We start from the raw sequence: 16,597 nt of genomic DNA, 5'->3' as shown, positions 1-16,597 counted from the left end.
GGTGGAGGCCCATTCCTCATGACTGCTCCTGCCCTCTGTGACCCCACAGCTGAGCAGACCTTCCCTAACCCCTCCTTCCCCTCTTCATCCTCTGAGAGAGGGAGGACCCATCCATGCACGAGACCCCCAGCTCTCTGACCCTTCACAGGCCCCGGTTGGTCCCTCATCCTGAGGAGGTCAGGGGTGGGCAGGGCAGGGGTTGTGTGGGGCCAGGGGGTGGGGAGGTCCCAGATGGGAGCCCTGAGCAGAAGGCAAAGGCCGTGCCAGGTGGCACATCCCAAGAGTCAATAACCCTGACTCCTCAGAACCAGGCCCTGAGTGACGCCTAGTGTCCAGTCACAGACACACCATTGTGTGACATAGTGACCAGAGCCCATCAGAGAGGAGCTCTAGCCTCCCCACTGCTCCCTTGCTCGTTCATGGGTCAAGACTGAGCTGGCATCTCTGGGACACACTCCTTTGAGATCATGATCAAGCTCAGAACAGTGACAGGTCTCCATGGACAGGTGTTCCCTTCCATCCAGGAGGCTGGCTGTTCCTCTTATGGGAATCCTCCCTGGTTTCCGGAACTTCCCTTCCACACGTGTTCACCCAGCCCTGAGGAGTTGGGGAGCACTCCTTTCCAGGTTGTGTAGAAGCCCTCGTTTGTCACACGCTGTCACTGGGTTTCCTGCTCATGGGGATTCTGTTTCCTCGATTGTGATGCTGATGAAGGCTGGGTGAGCACAGGTTGACAATGACTCCTGGGGAGACAGAGGAACCTGGAAAGTGTCAAGTCCAGGACACTATACACTAGCTCATGCTGGACAAAGCAGGAAAGAATATCCAATGGGAAGAAGACAGTGTCTTCAACAAATGGTGTGGACTAAATTGGACAGCAACAAGCAGAACGTGCAGAAGAACGACTGCACCACTTTCTTACACCGTAATCAAAAATGAACTCAAAATAGATGAAAGGCCCACGGGTGAGACAGGGAACCGTCAAAATCCAAGAGAAGCGCGCAGACAGCAACCTTTGACCTCGGCCATAGCAAATTCTTACTGGAACTGCAGGACACAAGGGCAGGCCTCCCCTCGATGAGCCACTGGGCATGAAGTTTTTTTATTTATTATTTTTAAAAAACGTTCGTGTGTTTATTTACTTTTGAGACAGAGAGCAACAGAGCATCGGTGGGGGAGGGGCAGAGAGAGAGGGAGACACAGAACCTGAAGCAGCTTCCAGGCTCCGAGCTGTCAGCACAAAGCCCCATGCAGGGCTCGATCCCACGAACCGGGAGACCATGACCCGAACAGAAATAGACACTTAATGACTGAGCCACCCAGGCTCCCTGGGATGAAGATTATTTTGAGTTAAAAAGCAGCCAAGGTCCACACACACAGGAGAAGCTCTTCATGTCTCTTCAACTGAATAAAAAATTCAGTGTGAGCACCTGCTCTGGGAAGCCAGCTGGCACCACAGACAACTGCACTAGGATATGGACATGGTGGGGGAGACCGTGGTGGGGGGAGGGGCGGCCAGCAAGGCCTGTTTGGTCACAGTCCTCTCTCTGTGTCCCATCATTTCCCAGGGGCCCTGCACACATTGTTTTCCCAACATCTACTCTATTCTTCTTCTGTCTGTGATGTGCATTTCTTTGCATTGAATACTAGACCCCTACCTCATCCATGTAATTCAGAAAAACATAGATCTCATTTTCTCTACATGTCTTTTGACTTTCTAGGTCTCTGTTGATTCCCATATGTTCTCTATTAAATTTCTTGTGTGTCACTTCAACCTCCTCAAGGACAGGTCTCACCATAGAGGACTCTCCCCTACAGGAGCCTCCACAGAAGCTTCTCAATAAAAGAGGCTCGGACACAAGGTCTGTGGACCCAGGGGTTTTGGTCTCACTTCCTCGTTATCTGAGACACTGTGAGTAACCAAAGCTGCTCCCACTGCCATAACCTGTAGCACAGTAATAGTCAGCCTCGTCCTCAGGCTGTGGCCCAGAGATGAGCAGAAGCCCTGCATTGGCCGAGGCATCTTTGGACCCGGAGAAGCGGCTGGGGACCCCAGGGCCCTGGTGCTTATTTGAATCTGAGTAGTAGTACAGGAGATACCGGGGAGGGCTCCCTGGCTTCTGTTGGTACCAGTATATGTAGTAGCTTCCAACACTGAACCCGCTGCTCAGGGTGCAGGTGAGTCTGGCTGTTGTTCCCGGAGATGCAGACAGGGAGGACGGCTGGGTCAGCACAGGCTGGGACAGGGAACCTGCAAACACAGACACTCGTCAGTGATGGAACCAGAAATGCAAGGAAAATGTCCCAGGATGCTGAGCATGGCAAGCACCCTTTGAGATCCCCCTGTGTCCCTGAGGCAAGCCCCTACCTGTCCATTGAGACACAAGCATGAGGACTAGAAGAGTCCAAGCCATGGTGACATAGACCCTAGTACCCACACTGGGCTGGGCTGCCCCAGGCCTCCTTTTCTCCTCTACCCTTGCTGCAGGAGGAGCTGTCCATGCAAATGAAGTCCATCTAGTGACTGCCCAGCCCCTCCCTGAGCCCTGGTGCTTCAGCCCAGCTGAAGGACATACCCTGGGGACGATGGAGGTTGGCTTCACCACTGGGGAGAACCCTGGGAGGAAGCACCTGCATGCACAACGCACAGGTCCCTGCTCGGGGGACCTTGCCACACCAGAAGGGACACACGTGCCGACTTCCCATCAGGGAGCTCAGAGCCCAGTCCCCAGACCCAGGCTCTGCACAGTTGTGAAGATACCACAGGGTACTCCCACAGCGCCCCCTCTTGGCTGACAGGCACATACCTCACTGTGTCCAACAGCCCTGAGAGCCCAGCTGGTTTCCTCAGCTCCTTTTGTTCACACATCCTTGAGCTGAATCATGGCCAACGTGATCCCATAGTACCGCCTGTGATGACTGCAGTATTTTGCACTCTCAGAAGGAGTCCTGGTCTCTGTGAGATGCAAACATTACCTCCCGTTAGTGGTAAGTTGTTGACATCTGGCAGAAGATACTGCTGACATCACATCCCTGCACTGGTGTGTGATGTAGCATCTGTAAACCTTGGGAATGTTTTTCAGCTCCTATGCATTGTAGCGATGGATGCCAACGAGTGTCCAATAAATTGGGTTTTGTTTTAATCTGCGATTTTTTAGCTCATTTAGTGGCTAAGTGATTTATCAAGGAAAGGGAAAACAATGAATTTATCTTTGATGAAGTCCAATGGATCAGTTTTTTTATGGCTTGTGCTAATGGGGTCTTATCTAAACATGTTTATACAAACCCTAGAGCCTGATGACTTTTTCCATTTTTATGTTTACAACTGTATACTTTACAATTATGTCAATAATCCTTTTAGTGAATTTTTTTATGGAGTGAGAGTTTTTGGTGAGCTTCATTTCTCTCGATGGACATCCAGTGGTTCTGTGGACATTTGTTCAAAGGCCATCCTTCCTCCTCTGAAAGGCTTCTGCAACCTTGTCAATAAGGTTTTCTTATCCATAAGTATCCATAAGTATTTCTTATCCATGCTTTTGTGAGTTTGGTTCTGAGTTTTCTGTTCTGTTACTTTGGCCACTGTGTCTACCTTCCATCCACACCACTCTGTCTTGTGATAGGAATTGAATTACACTTCTCTACAAGTTGGGAAGAATTGTCATCTCTACTATATTGACTCTTCTAATCCTTGAACACAACATATCCCTCCACGGTTTTGGATCCACTTTGATTACATTCCCAGCATTGTCGAGATTTCAGCATCCATGTCCTGTACATGTTTTGTTAAATATTCACCCAAATACTTCATCATGGAGTGGTTTGAAGTGTTATTTTTACATTGTTTTTCACAAGTTTATTGCTCGTATAGACGCAACTAAATGATCTTTCTACATTGATCTTGTGTTCCGCCACCTTCCCGAAATTGCTTATTACCCTTTGAATTCATATATTTACATACATATTCATAGCTCCCTTTGTATTTTTCCCCTATATCATCCTCTGGCCTGAAAATAGGGACCTTTGGCTCTTGTTCTCCTTAGTCTGTATGCCTCTCATTGTTTGACTTGCCTTATGGTTTGGTCAGGCACATCCAGTCCTATGGCTAACAGCAGTGTTGAGACTGGACATGATGACCTTGGTTGCCACCCTGGGGGAAAAGCTTTCAGAGCTTCACCTCAGTGTGTGTTAGCTGTGGTGTTTCATCATTTTCTTTATCAAGCTGAGGATGTGCTCCTCTATTTTCATTCCCTGAGAAATGTTGTCTTTTTCATTCATTCATTCATTCATTCATTCTCATTCTTTGTCATGAATAGGTTTTGCATTGTGTGAAATGCTTTTTCTGTATTGATTGATAAGACCAGGTTTTTTTAAAATAATTTTTAAAATTCAGTGTATTCATTTATTTATTTAGAGAGAGAATGATAGCTTGAGCTGGGGAGGGGGAGAGAGAAGAGGAGAGAAAGGATCTCAAGCAGGTTCCATGTTGTCAGCATGGAGCCCCATGGAGCACTTGACCTCAGGAACCCTGAGATCATGACCTGAGCTGAAATCAAGAGTCCTATGCTTAACTGAGCCAATCTGGTGCCCCAGGGTTTTTCTTATTTGGCCTGTTAATATTAGAGATTACATTGACTGATTGTTTAATATAAAACTGGCCTTGCATACCCACAATACACCCCATTTCATCGTTGTGTGTATTTCTTGTGATACATGTATATAACTGAATACTGTTTTTTTATATTTTCTTTGAAATAGTTTTCTGCTTATTTGTGTGACATATTCCATTTTTTGTCTATTTTGTGCTAGGGTGCTATTGACACCAGCTACTGAATGACAATCTAAGAAAGAATGATTTCTGGGGCACCAGGGTGGCACAGCGTACTATTCATGATTTCTGCACACGTTGTGGTCTCACGGTTCATGGCATCGAGCCCATCAGAGGGTTCTGTGCTGACAGTGCAGAATCTGCTTGGGTTTCTCTCTCTCTTCCCCTCTTTTGTTCTCTCTCTCTCTCTCTCTCTCTCTCTCTCTCAAAAACAAACAAACTTAAAAAAAGAAAGAATTCTTACCTTAACCCAATTCAGCATATTGATCGACAAGCAAGGAATATCTATTCATTCATTCCAGTTTTCTCTATTTCTCTTACGATGCTTTGTAGTTTTCCATATACAAGGCTTTCAATTTTTCCAAAATACATCCTTAAGAATTGCATAATTATATCACTATAAATGGAACTGCTTTTATTTTTATGTATTGATGGTTTATTGCCTCTATATAGACTACCATTTGTCTCCTCATTCTGTTTTTGTAACCTGAAGGCCAGAATTGAAGCAATCAGACCCAAACCATCTGCGACTGAGCCCTAGAGCTGATTGGGAATCAACACCTTTTCTTCTCGGACATCTCCACTGAATATTTTCTTTATCTCTCAGCAACAAAGTTTGCCTTTGAAAACATGAACACGGTGAGAATGGGTCATCAGTCTAAAAATATAACTGAAGGAAAGGATATGACAGTGTCACATCATCTGTCTCTGGGACAACGGAGGGTCTGTTGAAGATCTGAGCACAGAAGTCACCCCCTGAGCCACCTGAAGGGTAACGTCACCAGACCCAGAGAGTGAAGGGAGATTTTGTCTCACTTCCCAATGGGACTGACGCACTACATAAGCATTAGCACTATCGTGGCATATGAGACAGTAATAGTCAGCTTGTCCTCATGCTGGAGTCCAGAGATATCAGAAAACCTGAACTGGTCAAAGCATCTTTGGATCCGGAAAATGATAGGAGACCCAAGATCCCTGGAGTGCATCTGACTCTGATTTGGATCTCAGCAGAAACCAGGGATGGCTCTTTGCCTTCTGCCAGTGCCTATATATGGTGTCACTTCTCAGGGTGCAGATGTGGGTCAGCACCGGCTGGGAGAGGTTTGCTTCTTCCAAACACAGACACTCCTGTGTAATGGGGCAGGGATGGAGGTGAAGCTGCTTGGGGGTCTGATCCAAAGGGGTTGACAGAGGGACAGGGGACTCCCCAGTTGTCTGAGAACTGGAAGGGAATGTGAGGGGTCTACATGCAGCTGTATGTTCTGTCCATTTTCCTCCCGAGGGATGGACCCTGGAGATAGGAAACTACAGCAAGATCACTTCTAGTTTCCTCTGAAATCCTAATATGGAGATGGATGTCAGACCTGAAGAGCCAGAGGGAGAGACTGAAGGTCTGAGGGACATGGGAACAGATGGGAAAAGAGGAGGGAGGGTTTGGGGGGTGTTGGCAGGGAGAGTCTGCAGGATCTGGTCCAGATTCACATGTAGCTGGTTCAGACAGAGGGCACTTTGACTATGACTAGGGTTATTGTCCATATGTCACCTGTGGGTACATCAGTAGTGACACAAAGCCCTTTAAGGACCACATGGTGACACTGATGTGTGGATGAATGTTTGCTGGGCAGCACGTTCAGGTGCAGACACAGTATTTATTCCTGTGCATCTTCTCCAGACCCCGTGGGGACGTGCGGTTGGCCTCTGTTATGTCAACTGTCAGTGTCTTCCCGGGATGCCCAATTTTTCTCACATTACATTCAAACATGAGCATTTCTATTTTCCCTGTTCAAGGAAAGATCTTTCTGCAGAAGAATCCCATCTGCATGTGTCTCCAGGTAAGTTTCATACTGAAAAGATGTTGGGATCATGATCTTTGTGCACAGGTATTTTCTCTCGCTTGCTCGCTATCTGAGATGCTGTGAGCAATGAAAGCCGCTCCCACTGCCATGAGCTGTAGCACAGTAATAGTCAGCCTCGTCCCCAGGCTGCGGCCCAGAGAGGAGCAGAAGCCCTGACTTGGCCAAGGCATCTTTGGATCCAGCGAAGAGGCTGGGCACCCTGGAGTCTTCTCCATTCTGAGTCTCCCCCTTAAAATTTCTTGCAGGATTTGTTTAGTGGTCACAAATTCCTTTAGCTTCTGTTTCCCTGTTAACTCTTTATCTCTCCTTACATTCTGAATGACAGCCTTCCTGGAGGAAAGATTCTTGGCTACATATTTTTCCCATTCAGCCCATTGAGTATATCCTGGCACTCCTTTCTGGCCTTCCAAATTTCTGTGGACAGATCTGCTGCGACCTTGATCTGTCTTCCCTTAGAGGTTAAGGACCTTTTCCACCATGCTGCTTTCATGACTCTCAGTTTTTCTGTGTATTTTGTGAATTTAGCTATGATATGCCTTGGTAATGGCCATTATTTGTTGAATCTAATTTGTGCTCTCTGTCCTTTTGGATTTTGATGTCTGTACCTTCCCTAGATTAGGGAACTTTTCAGCTATAATTTGCTCACATATATGTTCTCCCCTTTTTCTCTCTCTTCATCTTCTGGGACACCCATGATATGAACGTATGCCTCTTAGTAAGTCCCTGAGTTCTCTAAATCCTGTGTTGTCATCTTTTGCCTTTGTTTTTCTCTTTTTTTTCGGCATCATTATTTTCCATAATTTTATCTTCTGTAACACTGATTGTGCTCTGTTTCATCCATCCTCACTGTCATGGCATCCATTCAAGATTGCATCTCAGTTACAGCATTTACAACTTGGGCTTGACTAGATTTTAGTTCTTTTGTCTCTGCATAAAGGGATTCTCAGGGGTCTACTATGTTTTTTTCAATCTCAGCTAGAATTCTTATAATCATGGTTTTAAATTCTAATTTAGACATCTTACTTATATCTGTGTTGATTATATCCCTGCACATCATTTCTCCTTTTACATTCTTTTGGGGTGAATTTCTCCATCTTGTCACTTTGGGGAAAAATAATAATAAATTAAAATTAAAAATTAAAATTAAACAAATTTTTTAAAATAAGCAAAAAAAGGAAGCTAGATGCTAGATGTGTCTTGGTCTGCTTGAGGAGAGATCTTTGATGGAAAAGAGAAAAAAGAGAAAAGAAAAACAGCTTACAAATTTACAATATTTTTAAAAAATAAAATTATACAAAATGAAGAAAATAAAATAGAGTAAAAAGTTTTGCTCTTTTTTTATCCAAGAAAGAAAAGAAATAAAAACAACAACAAAAACTGGAGCAAACAAAAGAACAAACGAACAAGCAAACAAAATGAAATTGAAAGAAGCTAGATCCAGTGTCTCCTAGAACTGAAACTTTGTAGCACAATATGGTCCCCAGATTCAGCCCATGGAAGGGGTTTGCCTTGCTCTGGGGGATGTGCCCAGAGGTTGCAGATGGATAGGGCTCTGTGTAATGGCTCCATTCTCCATTTGGTGGTGCTGCTTCACTCACTGGGGTGGGTAAGTGTGGGTCTGCTACGGGCTAAAATGGCTGCATCCTGCTCTCTAGTCTCCTGAGCAGAAAAATTTCACACCCTCTTGGATGCGCACCCTGTCACCTCTCCTTTGTCTCAGGCTTCTGTCCATTCCCCACCTTTACACTGTCTGTGTTTATTTATTTATTTTGAGAGAGCGAGACAGAGTGTGAGCGGGGGAAGGGCAGAGAGAGAGATGGAGACACAGAATTGGAAGCAGGCGCCAGGCTCTCAGCTGTCAGTACAGAGCCCAATATGGGGTCAAACCCATGAACCATGAGATCATCACCTGAGCCAACATGGGAATGCTTAACCAACTGAGCCATCTAGTTCCCCATAGCTTAGGTCTTCAAAGCATTTAGAGCACTCAGCACTTCAAGAAGACACATGTGTTAGTATAAATTGGTCGCAGAATAAATTAGATTGATACTAGGTAATCTGTCAATCTCAGGAAAACTTCCATGAAAGAAGGTATACTGTAAAGCACCCCTCAGTTCCCAACCCCATGCCACATCCCTCCTAGGGATTAGTGTGGCTGCAAGAAACCAAGGCCTAGCCAGAATAAACTAATAATAATAATAATTATTATTATTATTATAAACAGATGTGGATTTCTCTTTCATCTTGTATGACCTTAATATCTTGGCTTTATGACTAGTGAGCATATTCTGCCTGGTGTTCACAGTCTGGAAAATGTACCTGTTTGGGTGCAACTTTTTGGCCAACCAAACAGACTGGAGAACATTCTCCCTCTGTCTGTCTATGCCTCTGTCTCTCTCTTGGTCCAGATGGGCCTGCTGTTGGGGGAGTTAGTCATGAGAGTTTCCAGACCCTAGGAAACATCTGTCACCTCAACCTTGAAGTTTGTTTGTGCTGGAAAGTCTATTCCAGGAGCACCAGCCCAGTGTCCCAGTTTAGTGGGCCTGTGGCACCGTTGTGTCATAATTACCCGTGAGACTGGGGACGCCATTTTCACTACAGCCTCCTTACCACCTGTGCAACAAAGGTTTTTGCTTTCTTAGACTAATTTAGGAGTAAACTTTGGATTGTTGGGCAACCCAATCAGGTGTAGGCCAGCAGCATGGGTGGTGAAAGAATTCACCCAAGCAGAGCAAAGGAGATAGAAGTTTAGGGAATACACTGTAAGGGAGCAGCAGGCAGGACAGCAAAGCAGAGATGGTCTCCCAGGAGGCAGTGGTGGGGGCTGTGGTCAAGAGGGGAAGGTAAGGAGGTGTGAAATATTTGGCTTTTTTTTTCCTTTTTTGGTACCTGTGTCTGGGTAGGAGTCAGCTAGGGCTTATAGATATTTTGAGGTGACTTGTCTAACGGGCCTGTTTGCATCCAGCCCACTCGTCACTGTGGGACCTTCTACCATACTCAGGTGACCATTGCTCAAGCCTGTCGCCTAAAACTGGCCTCTATGTTCCCGCTTGCTAGATCAACAATGACAAATCCTTGCCATTTGGGCAGAGGTCTCATCTTCAGTAGCGGCTCATGTTGAACAGTGGGGGTGTGCTGTCCATACATAAACTTGTCTGTCCGTCTAGGTTTCTGTGCAGTTATAGGCCAGAGCATGGTATTATACTATAATGCTGACAGGTGATTTGAGTGAAATGCCTTGGTGGCCTGGTCCATGGGATTTAGGAGGGGCGGATCCTCTGGTGCCCCGGGCTGGAATCCTTGTTGAACCATCATTCATATATGGAATTCTTGCATTCTGGAGGACACAAAGTTCAAAAGTGGATTAAATTGGAGGGGGGAAGGGGCAACAATTAGGCATATGCGTATTGAAGCCACAGGTCCTAAAAGAGAAAGAAGGCAGCGTAGCCATGACCAGGTTTCTTTCCAGGAAAACCATCCTTATGTTGCCCAGTCCCAGGGGGAGGAAGGTCGTTCAATCAAACCGTAGACTTTTTTTTATGTTCCCTGATTGACCCTTTAGCAGGACACAGATACCTTCTGGGCTTCAGCTAGGAGATCTAAACTCAGTCATTTCTGCAAACCGAATGTGACTAAAACCTCCAACTGGGTTTGTATCATCATAAAGGGTCTACCTATTGTAGACCCTGGGGCATGTGTACTGGGCTCTATTCCCTCACCTGTGTGCACTCCTAGGATGCCTGTGCTGTGTCAGGCAATAACACTGTGCCACTCCTTCCTCCTCAAAGACAGGTGTTCCCACAGTGGTGTCCCATACACAAGCCTCCACTGAAGCTTCTCAATAAAAGAGATGCAGGGGTTTTTGTCTCACTTCCTGCTTATCTGAATCACTGTGAGTAACGATAGCTGCTCCCACTGCCTTGATATATAGCACAGTAATAGTCAGCCTCGTCCTCAGGCTGCAGCCCAGAGATGAGCAGAAGCCCTGCATTGGCTGAGGCATCTTTGGATCCAGAGAGGCGGCTGGGGACCCCAGGTCCCAACTGTGTACTGGAGTCTGAGTAGTAGTACAGGAGATACCGGGGAGGGCTCCCTGGATTCTGTTGGTACCAGTATATGTAGTAGCCTCCAACATTGATGTCCCTGCTCAGGGTGCAGGTGAGTCTGGCTGTGGCTCCCAGAGATGCAGAGAGGGAGGCTGGCTGAGTCACGACAGGCTGGGACAGGGAACCTGCAAACACAGACACAGCAGACGGAAGACAAGGGACAGGGTACATGAGATTAGGGAGCTGAGCCACAGGGATTTGACTCTGGCTGCGGGCCCACCCTGGTGCCCTGCATCCTGTCTCTACCTGTGCAGTGACAGAGGAGCAAGAGGAGGATGGGGATCCAGGCCATGGTGACACACCCCCTTCTTAGGCCCAGAGCTGGGGCTTGTCTGCCCCGGGTCTCTCTTATCCCCTGTGCACAGGCCTCAGAGAGGAGGGGCTGCTCATGCAAATGGGACCCACACCTGCCTCTTCTCCATGTGCACACACAGGGTCTGTGGCCCTTGGACACGGAGACTTCCTGATGCACTGTGTTCCCCCTGGGTGGGCCTGGAGGCAGCAGCTGAGGGGACCACACACAGGTCAAAGTCCAGGGGATTCCACCAGGCCCTGATGGGACACACCTGCCCTGTCCCCACAGGAAACACGGGGGCCCAGACCTGGGGCCTCCTGTCAGTGCAGGACTGCCAGCTGGATCCCCCGTCCTGCAGAAACCCTTAGACATGATCTCACAGCAACCCCTGCTGCTCTCCGGGCAAACGTCTCATTCTTTCCACTTTCTCGTTCTTTCCCACTGCTGCCAATGCTCTCCTTGACCTGCGTCCCTGATGTTTGTGCTTCCACCACGTGAGACAGACCCTTCAGAGAAGGATGGAGGTGCAGTCCTGGTGTTCTCTCCCTGAACCGGGTTTTTCCTTGGGCGGGGCTATAGTGGGAAGAACAGGAGCAATCTTGACCCAGGACAGTCTAGGAATCCCGGTGGAGCTGATGACAAGATGCAGGGAACAGAGAGCAGGGCATCTGCCCCCACAGGGGGCTCCTAGGGGGCAGGCTGACTCTGGGTGATGAGTGAACAGGAACTTGGTGAGCGGTCACAAACCTTCACAGAGAAGGACACAGATTATGGAAATCTGTGCCTTTCTGGAGCATGGCAGAAAGGACTCCACAAACTCTGATGAGGCTGCTGAGGGTATGGGGACAGAGCAGGGCCTGGGAGTCCAGTAGGACCACTGCGGGGCCATCCTGCAACCTCCCATCCCTGTGCTGGGAGTCTTTTCATTCCAGCTGGGCTTCTCCTGGTCAGTGCTGCTCATTAGAGATTTAGTTCTGCAGGAAGTTCTAAGACAGATTTTGGGGCAAGGGGAAGTAGAAGGCAACCCCGGGGGATGGTTGGAGGAAGATGACAGCAGAGAAAACAGGAAGGGTGAAATGGGTTGTGTCCCCTAGTGGGACAGAGGGAGGTAACTGAATGGACCGCAGGCTGTGGCAGAGGGAGTGATGGTCCAGAGAGTTACGTGGCTAGAGGGTGATGCCCACAGAGACAGGAATGCCCTGACTGACACAGGGGAAGTCAGGTGGGAGAGCAGATGGAGGGCAGGTGATGGGTCTGTTGTCCCCGTGTCAAACTGAGACCACGGTGTGACATGTTGAGAGGCGTGGAAACATCACAGACAACCAGGGCTTTAGAGACGCCTTCTGTCCCCCATAGGAAGGATGTGGGTGTTACAGTATTTGCCTGACTGACGGCTTGGCCTGCATAACTTATTCAGTTGGTCCCCATCAGCAGATTAGTGAATGACAACATGGCTCTTAATGTCATTTGAATAAGCATCTCACAGGGAGCAGGTTGCTGAGGTTGCTGGCTCTGACCATTTGTTGATATATTTAGGTGCTGAACCCCCTCCCCTTCATTATATGTGCAGATGTAGAAAGGAAGCCCAGTCTTGGGGTCACACTGGTGAGATGGACACACACTGGGAGAGATGGGATGGGCACATCGGGATGAACCACTGCACAGCAGAATCAGGCTAGGGAGCCTCCCTTCCCATGGTGGGGTTGACCATCCTCCCCCTCGCTTGCTTCCCTGCTGCTCAGGGCTGAGACATTCTGAGCCCTGGTTGCACATCTCCATAGATTGAGATCACTGTGGAATGCCACTACCCGGAGACAGCATACAGTGCTAATCTGCCTCATCCTCAAGCTGGCCCCTGTGATGGTGAGGACGGCTTTGTTCCTGGAGATGGACCTGGAGATGTGATCAAGGACCTGAGACAGGTGACTGTTTATGGTAGATAAGGGGGTGGGCACCCCTGCCTGGAGTCTTTTGGTACCAGCCAGGGAAGTTACTGATAGATACTGACCCAGAGCTAGTCACAGGTGAGTGTCACCATGCCTCCTGCAGACACTGACTGTGATAGCTCTTGGATAACCAGGTATGAGAATTGGTTCCTAAAACCAAAAGGAGGCACATGTGTTATTATGAGAAGCAAGGGTCACCCTGAAACCTTGATTTTATGTGCCCTCCAAGAAAGCAGTCTCTTCCCCTGACCTGAGCCATAAGCAAGGAACCTGAGAAGAAGCACCATCCAGGCCATGGTGGGGATCCTCACAGGTCTTGCCTCCTCATGTTCTTGGGTTGGATTGGGGTCTCCTCTGGGCCTTTTCATGCCTGCAGACCTATGAGGAGGAGAGGTGCTTCATGCAAATTAACTTCCTCTCTTTTACTGCCCCTTGGTCACCCTGATGTCCCCTGGGGGAGACCTTGAAAGAGGCATATATTGGGACTACACAGAATCAATGACTGCAGGGAGCCTGGGACACTGAGTGACAAGGTGACATCTTGCCCCGAGTCATCTCCTCCATGTCCCTGGTGGCCTCAGTCCCAAGTTTCTTGCCTGGAAAGGCAGACTGAGGGCATGCATCTGCTTCTCACATCCTGGCCATGCTTCTAGTTCATTCCACATGTACCCCATCCCTGGGAATATTTTCTGCCCTCCCCAATGAAATGGCCTCTTGTCTCTTTGGAGAAACTTAGTGGGCAGTCCTCCAGGAGTGAGTCCACTGGGAATTTCAAAGCCCGCGCTGGGTATGAACAAACAGGGTCTCTTCTGACTCAGTCCTAGTCCCTGTCTCCTGATAGCCACGGGGCAGAAGACCAGAGGTGGGGGAGTCTACACCAGAGGCACCCCAGGCTGTGGAAGTCACCCTCATTTGCTCTTGGAAGCCATCTATTATCTGAAGTAGCAACAAGGTAACTGCTGGTTTTGATGGGAAGGTAATCATATCACCATTCAATTATGAGATTTCTCCAAACATCAGGGAAAATAAGAATCTGAACGAAAATGGCACTGTCTGAAAACATTGTGTGACCATCCCGAGGCATTGTAAAATACCCTTGCCTTGTGTAGTCGCTATGCAGCAGAAAGAACTAGAAGGGTGGCCGGGGAAATGGAAAAACATACAATTTCTGGAGTAATAGGTGAAAGAAAAGCCACAAAATTGGACTTCATCCCACTGTGGAATAAGAATGTGATCCAATGCTCGTTTCTGAATGGTTAGTAGATTGTTTCGTGATACGTATACGGCCATTGCTTTCTTTGTCATCAACTGTGTTCAGAACTTAACTCACATCAGACGTAAAGATTTATAGTAAATTCGGGCACCTGGGTATCTCAGTCCGTTAACTATCTGACTTTCGATTTCAGCTCAGGTCGTGATCTCACAGTTCCTGGGTTCAAGCCCTGCATCGGACTTTCTGCTATCAATGCCAAGCCTGCTTCTGTTCCTCTGTTTCCCTCTCTCTCTGCACCCCCTCAAAAATAAATAAATGTCAAAAAAAGATTCATATTAAATCCAATTCTATTAGCCAAAATCATTCTTGAGACAGTGGTTAAGGTGTAATTATATGCATCAGATTTCAAGATGAAGAAGAAGACCTAAAACTTAAGAGAAAAGTTATCAGTTCACATCCGTCACTACAAAATGCTGAAGCACATGAGAAGTCACAGAATACTCTGAATCTTATCTGTGACTGTTGCAGATAAGGGAAGCTGTGTGTATTATGTATTTCATCCAGAATTCCTATATCCAGTGTTTTCCACAACAAAAGTAACCTTAAAATGACCATACTACCTAAAACAATCTATAGATTCACGGCAATTCCTATGAAAATTCCTATGATATTTTTCACAGAAATAGAAAAAAAAGTCCTGACTTTTGTATAGAGGCAGAAAAAGACCTAAAAGTGCCCAAGCTATCTTGAGAAAGGAGAATAAATCTGGAGGCACCATACTTCCTGCTTAAATTTATAACAAAGTTCTAGGAATACAAACAGTATGAAACTGGCCTAGGAAGCCACACATAGATAGATGCCACAGAATAAAAAGACCAGAAGGTAATCCAAGTTCCCCTTGACCACCAGGGAGCAAGTACACTGAAAACAGGGCCTTTGCAAAGTTCCTAGAGGAGAAGTGACACGGAGTTTGGAGGGGATTCAGATAGGCATATGCATGAATCATACAGCAGGTGACCCAAATCGAGATCCTAACGTTCTCACTGGTGTTCCTGACACACTCTGGGAGAGAAAGCTGGTATTCTTGGACACCTTGCAATGGGACACATTGGTACGCATGCCATGGTGGTCAGCATGCATCCACATGGTCAATCTGGGGTAAGAAGCCCAGCCTAAAGACTCTCTCAGCCGCGTCAGGCCACATCTGCCAACAGCCCCCATGGGAGCTGCCCTCTGCCCTCTGCTGCTTCCTGCATTGGCATGGGTTCCTGGGGCCTGGCTCCTCTGCCATTCCAGATTACCCATTCCCCTGTTGGGTGCTCGGGATGATGAAAAAGCTCTGGAAATGGACAGTTGTGGTGGTTACAAAACATTGTGAGTATACTCAGTATCTCTGAATTCCACAATAAAGAGTGATTAAAATATTAAATCTTGTTATGTTTATTTTCATCACTATAAATTATCAGTTCAAAATCAAATTATATGTAAGAAGCTGTACTAATACAAATATCCTTCTTGTCCTGGTATGTGGTACCCTATTGTAACTCATCGTCATCAGTAAAACTTGACAGTAATTTTTAAAATTATTTTTCCTGTAGATTCCACATATAAATGAGATCATATAGCATTTTTTTTCTCTGTAGGGCTTATTTCTCCTAGGGTAATATCTGGCAGGTTCGTCCATGTTGTCACAAATGGAAGAACTTCGTTCTGGAAAGACATAGGACTGGACTTCTTTGTGCACAGATAGGGGACCTCCTGCCCTGTCGCCCCACAGCCTCCCTGCTGCTTGGATCACTGATGAGCCCTGATGTCACAGGAGAAGAGAGGAGGACAGAGTCAGGGCCTGGGGGTTCAGGAAACCAGCCACAGGGGTACCCAAAGTCCCTGATGGTGTCCGCTTTGGTAAATTCACATCTGTGGGATCTACTTCCCACCTTCCCAAGAGCAGACCCAGCATTTTGTAGCAATGAAGGAGTGCTGCATGTTACCTTCACAAGCACTACGGAGAGTTTTGCTGACACCTAAGTTTCTCCCCTGGCTAACCCCCCTCCCCTGACGTCACAATTTAAGGGCCAAGTAGCTAGCCTGGTTGCCCAGCCAGCTCTGTGCCCGCTATTTCTTCTCTTCTGAGTCTTCCTTGGGCACCAATCGTATTTAGTACATCCTACCTGGAACACACAGCTGTTCAGCCAGCTCTGAGCACAGGAGCTTGCAGGGAAGGGAGCCTCTGCCCCAATCCCTGGAGGAACAGAGTCCACATTCTGGAGGACTGTCCACCTGCTGCGATGGTCCAGACTCTGACCAGAAAACTAAGACAGTGGATGTGCCTTTGTAAAGAGAAAAAGGGCCAGCT

The 16,597-nt window shown here is 47.3% G+C and overlaps 2 gene segments (V, D, J or C); both read right to left on the bottom strand.

The window, feature by feature from the left end:
* Positions 1–1,698: 1,698 nt before the first annotated feature.
* LOC122478430 lies at positions 1,699–2,465 on the bottom strand. The segment is given in 2 exon segments: positions 1,699–2,251; positions 2,369–2,465. Coding segments are annotated over 2 exon segments (399 nt in total).
* An 8,103-nt stretch (positions 2,466–10,568) lies between these two features.
* LOC122478410 lies at positions 10,569–11,129 on the bottom strand. The segment is given in 2 exon segments: positions 10,569–10,912; positions 11,034–11,129. Coding segments are annotated over 2 exon segments (390 nt in total).
* Positions 11,130–16,597: the final 5,468 nt, after the last annotated feature.

The sequence above is a fragment of the Prionailurus bengalensis genome, unplaced genomic scaffold (genome assembly GCF_016509475.1).
Source record: "Prionailurus bengalensis isolate Pbe53 unplaced genomic scaffold, Fcat_Pben_1.1_paternal_pri Un_scaffold_61, whole genome shotgun sequence".
Lineage (NCBI taxonomy): Eukaryota > Metazoa > Chordata > Mammalia > Carnivora > Felidae > Prionailurus > Prionailurus bengalensis.
This window is presented reverse-complemented; position numbering and strand designations above follow the sequence as displayed.